Here is a 9,045-nt window from a genome sequence, read left to right on the forward strand (position 1 = left end):
CGCTCTAGTCACTGACTGCGGCTGATGGAGACGCGGAGACTTTGAGCTGAGAATGGCAGCATCCATGCTACATTCAATTGGGACAAGACCCATATGCTCGTAAACACTGGGGGTGTCGGCAATATAGAATCACTGATCTTGTGAATTGATGATGGGTTGTGATTATGGAGAAACACCAGTATTGTGAAGCTTTAGAGTCCCTTTATCACAATTAATATTCGGCTGCACAATCATTCCTAAAATTTCCATGTCCAATCTTTGGCCCATATAAACACGATAAAGACCAGACAATGGATTTTTTTGAGGTCTTAAAATCATTGTTGGCAGCACATCGCCTCACGTAAGCAGTAGATGTACCTCTGGTGACATGCAATCTGTAGGGAGACAAAACAATCTTAATGTTTTGTCCCCATACAGTTTGCATTGGCCCATGAAAAATGGTCTTAAACGAGCGCTGATAGACTTGATATATCATCGGTCTGCGTTTGCTATGGACAGTATTAATGCATCGGTTGACATCTTCCCTTCTGGTGGCTAAAATAAATGAACCAGAAGAGGTTATGATTTGGCATAAGTGTTGCGAATATTATGGTTGATTCCCTTTGGTAGGACAGTTGTGTAAACCTGTTTGTAACCTGATATTTTCTCATTGTAGGGTCCGACGAGCCACGTGAGCAAAAACATCAAGGGCACCTGAATTAAAGGCACTTGAAAATACCCAGGAATTCCCTAGAAAATGGCCAGCTCCTCAAGCATCTCTGGAGTGATGCAATCAGTGGTTGAAAATTTCCAACGCCATCGGTTGCCTTTGCTCTGTGCAGCCGGCCTTGGAGTCACAGCAATTGCTTCTTGGATGTGGTGGAGAAAGAAACGTGGAGAGCGGGTGGAGCTGAGAAAAGTAGGTACAGTCTCCCAGATTCTTATATACCCCATCAAGTCATGTAAAGCAATTCCAGTGCAAGAAGCTGAATGTCTGGAGCTGGGGTTGAGACATGAAAAACTTGAAGATCGGCACTGGTTGGTGGTGACCGAGGAAGGACAGATGGTGACAGGTCGGCAAGAGCCACGAATTGTCCTAATTTCTGTAACTGTCACGGGAGACTCGCTGTGCCTAGAAGCCCCCGGGATGGAGAAGATGTTGGTCCCAGTGGCACAACCCAAGAGCAATAAAATTTTGGACTGCCGAGTATTCAGCCTTGACATCCAGGGTCGGGATTGTGGAGACGAGGTGTCTCATTGGCTGACAACCTACCTTCAGAGTAGTACACCTTACCGCTTGGTGCATTTCGAGCCCAATGTAATGAAGCCACGGAAGTCCCATGAAACAGAAAAACCATTCCGAGAAAAAGATGTCATTGCCTATCCTGATGCCAGTCCCATAATGCTGTTGTCTGACACCTCGCTGGAAGAACTCAACAGGCGATTGGAAAATCCTGTCTCGCTCGCCAACTTCCGTCCTAGCATTGTTGTGTCCGGGTGTGAGGCTTTTTCGGAGGATGGTTGGGATGATGTCAAGGTGGGCACAACAAGACTGAAGAGAGTCATGGCATGTGGTCGATGTATTTTAACCACAGTTGACCCAAATACTGGAGTTCTGACCCGGAAGGAACCACTGGATACACTGAGAACCTTCCGACTGAGTGATGAATCCCTGAGCCACCTGTACAAAAAAGCTCCTCTCTTCGGGCAGTATTATGGGGTGGACAAAACCGGGATGTTCAGAGTTGGAGATCCAGTGTATCTGGTGGTCCACGGCGGTTAGAAACTATTTCCTCTCTTACTTGCACAATAAACTGGAATAATCAAATAGCATTTTCTCCCTGAAGCTAAAAAAATGATTCTCTTGACAATCTATATGGCCACTGCGACCGGTCTCACATGGGTTACCACTCGTCTTGTGGCCTGACATCTGTTTCTCGCTCCATATACGGACCACAATGGTCAGACCCAACAGGTCGTCTGGCCTGAACTGATAGCCTCCTATAAGTCTAGGAGGGCGATGGCTCAGGTTAGAAACCTGCGGTTGGCCCGGGCATTGCAGTCTGTATACAGAGGTCTCCATTTAGCCTTACTCAGAGACATACAGTTGGTATGGAAAGTATTCAGACCCCTTTAAGTTTTTTACTCTGTTTTATTGCAGCCATTTGGTAAATTCAAAAAAAGTTAATTTTTTTCATTAATGTACACTCTGCACCCCATCTTGACTGAAAACATAATGTAGACATTTTTGCAAATTTATTAAAATAGGAAAACTGAAACATCACATGGTCATAAGTATTCAGATCCTTTACTCAGTATTGAGTAGAATCACCATTTTGAGCTAGTACAGCCATGAGTTGTCTTGGGAATGATGCAACAAGTTTTTCACCCCTGGATTTGGGGATCCTCTGCCATTCTTCCTTGCAGATCCTCTCCAGTTCCGTCAGATTGAATGGTGAATGTTGGTGGACAGCCATTTTAAGGTGTCTCCAGAGATGCTCAATTGGGTTTAGGTCAGGGCTCTGGCTGGGCCAGTCAAGAATTGGTCACAGAGTTGTTCTAAAGCCACTCCTTTGTTATTGTAGCTGTGTGCTTAGGGTCATTGTCTTGTTGGAAGGTGAACCTTCGGCCAAGTCTGAGGTCCAGAGCACTCTGGGAGAGGTTTTCATCCAGGATACCTCTGTATTTGGCCGCATTCATGTTTCCTTTAATTACAACCAGTCGTCCTGTCCCTGCAGCTGAAAAACACCCCCATAGCATAGAATCATAGAATCGTAGAGTTGGAAAGGACCTCCTGGGCCATCTGGTCCAACCCCCTGCTCAAAGCAGGATTCGCTAAATCATCCCAGTCAGATGTCTGTCCAGCCTCTGTTTGAAGACTTCCATTGAAGGAGAACTCACCACTACTCGTGGCAGCTTGTTCCACTCATTGATCACTCTAACTGTCAAAAAGTTTTTTCTAATATCTAATCTGTGTCTCCTCCCATTCAGTTTCATCCCATTGCTTCTAGTCTTTCCTTGTGCAAATGAGAATAAAGTTGATCCTTCTACAATGTGACAGCCCTTTAGATATTTGTAGACCGCTATTAAGTCTCCTCTCAGTCTTCTCTTTTTCAAACTAAACATTCCCAAATCCTGCAACCTTTCCTCATAAGACAGGGTTTTCAGACCGGTCACCATTCTGGTCGCTCTTTTCTGAACTTGCTCCAGTTTGTTGATGTCTTTTTTAAAATGTGGTGCCCAAAACTGGACACAATATTCCAGATGAGGTCTGACCAAAGAGGAGTAGAGGGAAATAATGACTTCACGTGATCTAGACTGTATGCTTCTGTTAATACATCTTAGAATTGCATTTGCCTTTTTTGCTGCGGCATCACACTGTTGACTCATATTCAGTCTGTGATCTATTAGTATACCCAAGTCTTTTTCACATGTGCTGTTGCTTAGCCCTATTCCTCCCATTCTGTATATGCTTTTTTCATTTTTATTGCCCAGATGTAGTACTTTGCATTTTTCCCTGTTAAAAACCATTCTGTTAGTTGCTGCCCACTTCTCCAGTTTATTTATATCTTTTTGAATCCTCTCTCTCTCTTCTCTAGTATTAACTATCCCTCCTAGCTTTGTGTCATCAGCAAATTTAATCAGTTTACCCTCAATTCCTTCATCTAAATCATTGATAAAGATGTTGAACAATACAGGGCCCAGGACAGAGCCCTGTGGTACCCCACTTGAGACATTCTTCCAACTGGATGTGCAGCCATTTACGACCACTCTTTGGGTCCGATCACTAAGCCAGTTATGAATCCACCTAACAGTTGCCTTGTCCATTCCATACTTAGTCATTTTTTCAATAAGGATTGTATGAGATACTTTGTCAAATGCTTTGCTGAAGTCAAGATATACTATATCTACAGCATTTCCTTGATCCACCCAATCAGTGATTCCGTCATAGAAGGAAATTAAGTTAGTCTGACATGACTTATTAGTTACAAACCCATGCTGACTCTGTTTAATCACTTCATTCTTATCCAGGTACTGATATACATGTTGTTTAATAATCTGTTCAAAGATCTTTCCTGGTATAGAAGTCAGACTCACCGGCCTATAGTTGCCTGGGTCCACCTTCTTCCCCTTTTTGAAGATAGGAACAACATTTGCTCTTCTCCAGTCTTCTGGGACTTCTCCTGTTCTCCAAGAATTTTCAAAGATTATGGAGAGGGGATCAAAAATTTCTTCTGCTATCTCCTTCAGTACTCTGGGGTGTAATTCATCTGGACCTGGAGACTTGAATTCATATAGGTTAGCTAAGTGTTTCCTCACTATATTTCTGTTTATAGATACCCTGGATTCTTCTATTCCCTTAATAGGACAGTGAAGAACAGTTGATGTTACATTTCCTTTCTGAGAGAAAACAGATGCAAAATAGGAATTTAAAAGTTCGGCCTTCTCAACATCCTGTCTTACCATTTCATCATTTTCATCCTGTAAAAATCCTATAGCATCTTTGACTTTTCTTTTACTTTTGACGTATCCCCAATATCCTTTATTATTGCTTTTGACATCTTTTGCAAGCCTCAATTCATTTTCAGCTTTAGATAATCTGATTTGTGCCCTGCAGGTTCTGCAGACAGCATTATATTCTTCTTTAGATATGCCTCCCTCTTTCCATTTTATAAACATTTTTTTCTTCATTTTTAGCATGTGCTTAAGTTCTGTGTTCATCCATCCTGGTTTCCTTAAATACTTCCTATTCTTCCCTCTTTTCGGAATTGTTAACAATTGTGCTTTGAGAATTTCACTTTTCAAGATTTCCCATCCTTCCTGGACATTTTTATCTTTAAGGATATCCAGCCATTGGATCCCTCCAATTCTCTTTCTGAATCCCTTAAAATCTGCCTTTCTGAAATCTAACCTGGACGTCTGAGTCTTCACAGGTCTTCCTCCTCTAGTTATCCAAAATTCTAAAAATGATGCTGCCACCACCATGTTTCACTGTTGGGATTGTATTGGGCAGGTGATGAGCAGTGCCTGGTTTTCTCCACACATACCACTTAGAATTATCACCAAAAAGTTCTATCTTCGTCTCATCAGACCACAGAATCTTCTTTCTCATAGTCTAGGAGTCCCTCATGTATTTTTTAGCAAACTCTATGCTGGTTTTCATATGTCTTGCACTGAGGAGAGGCTTCTGTCAGGCCACTCTGCCATAAAGGCCGGACTGGTGGAGGGATGCAGTGATAGTTGACTTTAAGGAACTTTCTCCTATCTCCCTACTGCATCTGTGGAGCTCAGCCACAGTGATCTTGGGGTTCTTCTTTACATCTCTCACCAAGGCTCCTCTCTCACGATTGCTCAGTTTTACTGGATGGCCAGATCTAGGAAGACTTCTGGTGGTCCCAAACTTCTTCCATTTAAGGATTATGGAGGCCACTGTGCTCTTAGTAGCCTTGAGTACTGCAGAAATTCTTTTGTATCCTTGGCCAGATCTGAGCCTTGCCACAATTCTGTCTCTGAGCTCCTTGGCCAGTTCCTTTGACCTCATGATTCTCATTTGGTCTGACATGCACTGTCAGGTCTTATATAGACAGGTGTGTGCCTTTACAAATCAAGTCCTATCAGTTTAATTAAACACAGCTGGGCTCCAATGAAGGAGTAGAACCATCTCAAGGAGGATCACAAGGAAATGGACAGCATGTGACTTAAATATGAGTGTCTGAGTAAAGGGTCTGAATACTTATGACCATGTGATGTTTAAGTTTTTCTTTTTTAATAAATTTGCAAAAAATTCTACATTTCTGTTTTTTTTCAGTCAAGATGGGGTGCAGAGTGTACATTAATGAGGAAAAAATGAACGTTTTTGAATTTAACAAATGGCTGCAATGAAACAAAGAGTAAAAAATGTAAAGGGGTCGGAACACTTTCCATACCCACTGTAGGTTTTGAGATACATAACTATAATTGCTGCTCAAGACCGTGGTAGTGTTGGTCTTATCGGTTGTCACTCGGCTTTCTCTAAAATGCATAGCTAGATAAAAAAAAAAAGTTGGCATATTTAATCACAAGACATAACACAACTTTATAGTAACCAGGAACTTTTTTGCTTAGTGATAAATAATCCTTGATGTTATTGAGAAATTATAGTTAAAATGGTTGTTTCAGGATTAGGAAAGCATGGATTTTTTTTTCTGAAACAGTGCCACTCCGATCCACAGGTGGTGTCTGGTACTGCACTCTATTGACGTGATTAAATCTGAGCTTGCAGTACCTCATGCAACCTGTATACAAGCGTGGTGCTGTTTCCGAAAGCAAGCAGCTAAGGTTTATTCAATCTTGTACAACCCATTAATCTCGGGTCTAGTTAACATTCATTGATTAACCCTGCGTGTGCCACACGGCGCTAGATGTACTCCTCAGGTAGTGAGGTAATAATGGTGGAGTTTTTACTTTCCGGTTCTGTATAGGACATTTTGAAAACATTGGAATAAAACAGAAATGTAATAATTTGTTATTCATTTATATGGAACAACTTACAACGCACCTTTCTTTAATATTGTCTGACTTTGTAATAATCCGTGACTAATAAATATGTTTGTGCAAGTGTGCTGGTCTGTGAGTGTTTTTTTTTATTTCCTTTTTTCATCTAATATTTTTTTTTTCCTTTTTACTTAAGAGGAGGAGACATTTGTCCGTCAGTCATGTAAGTGCAAATCTATTCTGCTCGCTCCATTTTTTTGAAGGTCTCGTTCTGCAAGTTGTCGATTTTTTCTTTTAATATTTTTGAGTAGCGTAAATCATGTTTTGGCACAGAAAATAAGGGGAAATGAGAAAAATAAAAACTGGCCTATGTATCCCCAAGAAGAGCAAGAAGGTATAGCGAGCAACAATGTACGTCAGCGTCATAATAGGCAAAATAGTCTCCTGGACAATATGAAACAATAGGAGAAATAGAAAGGGACAGAGTAAGGGATAAGTAAAAGAAGGTATGGAGACTAGTGATGAGCGAATGTGCTGGGATAAGGTGTTATCTGAGCATGCTCGAATACTATGTTCCAGTCCCCGCGGCTGCATGTCTTGCAGCTTTTCAAAGGTCACAACACATGAAGGGATTGTCTGTTTGTTAGGCCGGGATCACACATGCGGGAAATACAGCCGAGTCTCGCATGTTAATACCCGGCACTGCCGCCGGCAGCAGGAGCAAAGCGTGCGGCTCCATGTATTGCTATGCGGCCGCAACCTCCGGTCCTGAGTGCCGGTGGCAGTGCCCAGGTATTAACATGCGAGACTCCGCTGTATTCTTCGCATGTGTGATCCCGACCTTAGGTGATCACTGCATGTGTTGTGAGATCAGGGCCAGCCTTTCAGGGCACTCATATGGTTGTAAGGGTGTGATCACACACAGCATATTTGCAGTGTATTTGATTTAGGCCAGGATCACACTACCGTGTGGGATGCGAGGAACTCGCACGAGTCTCTCGCATCAACACCCGGCGCTGCGGCTGCATAGAAATACATGCAGCCACAGCTCCGGTCCTGAGTGCCGGCGGCAGCGCCTGGTGTTGATGCGAGAGACTCGTGCGAGTTCCTCGCATCCCACACGGTAGTGTGATCCTGGCCTAAATATCATGCACACACTGATTTGTCTTTTATAATGCATTTTTTTTTTTTTTTTTAACCCTGCTGCTTTTTTTTTTGCCAAAACACGACTATGCATTTGAATGGTGGAAAAACGCAACCAAAAAACGCTCCTATTCCAGGCAACGGTTTTCATGCCACCACTCTGGTGTTTAGTGCAGAAATAAAAGATTGCTAATATGCAATGTGTGAACATGCCCTAAGATGTAAAAATTTATTTTTTTTTCCATATAAACGGACCGTTTTTCATCAACGGTCAGGGTCCTAGTTTCATCCATTTTTGATCCGTGTCCATTTCTAACATCAATGTGGCATCTGTTGTGGGGGGTTTTTTGTATGAAAAAAGCAAACTATTTCTGAGATTCTTTTGCCTTTTAAACTGTAAAAAAACAAAAAACAATGGAATCAATGTGATGTCCTTTTTTTTTTTTCAGCGATCTATTGAATCTGCAGCTTTTTTTTATTGGGAGATAGGCAAAAAAAAACACGGACTAATAAGCTATAATGGTCCGTAAAAAAACAACCTACATACTGGAAAAAATGGGCCAAACATGCAAGTAGGTATTCACATGTTTGGCCCATATTTCCCAGTGTGTAGGTGTTTATTGCAGGTTTTGGGGGGGGGGGGGGCCATGCTCTGCGCTTGATGAACTATGCGGACATATAACTCGCATAAGACAGATTTCTTATTTCTCAGTGTCTTTTTGTAGCAACAAATAATAAAATAAAAAATAATACACTCATCGAAAATATAAATAAAATATATATTTTTAAATTGTGTGAAAAATGAATATACGCAAATAAAGTGGCAGAATTAAGTTATGTTCACACGTTGCGTTTTTGCTGCTTTTTTTTTTAGAGCAAATTTTAAGTTGCGCTTTACAGTTCCAGCGAAAGTGTTGAGACCTCAGAAATCTCATGCACACACATTGGGTTTTTTAAAAATTTTTAACTGAGCGATTTGGAAAACTGTTATGATTTTTTTGCCAACTGCAGCGTCTCACTTGTTTCTGCATCTTTGCAGTGTTTTTTTTTCACCCATAGAAGGCATTGAGTCAGGGCAAAACCGCAGCTATCAGGTTTTGTTACATTTTTGGTGCAAGCACCTTAAGGAAGTTGCATCATGATTTTCTTGGGGGAACTAAATGTTATCAGCATGCGCAAGAGACAACAAAAATGAAGCAAAAATGGCTTTTTGGAAGCAGCAAGAAAGCAGGTTGTGCCTGCAGGGAAAAAAAAAAAAAGCAGCAAAGATGCAACATGTGTACACGGCCTTAATATTTTTTTTTCTTATTCCCTCCAGAAAAAAAATACTAAACTTCTTCAATAAAAAAGCCTCATATGTACCCCAAAATCCTCTACAACCCGGTCTGCAAAATAGACAAAAGCTAAGTACAGTAGACTGAAAAATAAAGTTATGGATCTCAAAATGTG

At 41.4% G+C, this 9,045-nt stretch overlaps 1 protein-coding gene across 2 annotated transcripts in view; it reads left to right on the forward strand.

The window, feature by feature from the left end:
* The window catches only part of LOC141056382 (mitochondrial amidoxime-reducing component 1-like), a 45,866-nt gene extending 39,287 nt beyond the window's left edge, over positions 1-6,579 (forward strand). For both annotated transcript variants that reach the window (XM_073553154.1, XM_073553153.1), the window contains exon 2: positions 656-6,579. In XM_073553154.1, the coding sequence (XP_073409255.1) occupies positions 737-1,762 (1,026 nt within the window). In that variant the 5' untranslated portion in view covers positions 656-736 and the 3' untranslated portion in view covers positions 1,763-6,579. The remainder of the gene's footprint in view (positions 1-655) is intronic.
* Positions 6,580-9,045: the final 2,466 nt, after the last annotated feature.

Source organism: Dendrobates tinctorius, unplaced genomic scaffold (assembly GCF_039654945.1).
Source record: "Dendrobates tinctorius isolate UK_male_01 unplaced genomic scaffold, ASM3965494v1 ptg000197l, whole genome shotgun sequence".
NCBI classification, from domain to species: Eukaryota; Metazoa; Chordata; class Amphibia; order Anura; family Dendrobatidae; genus Dendrobates; species Dendrobates tinctorius.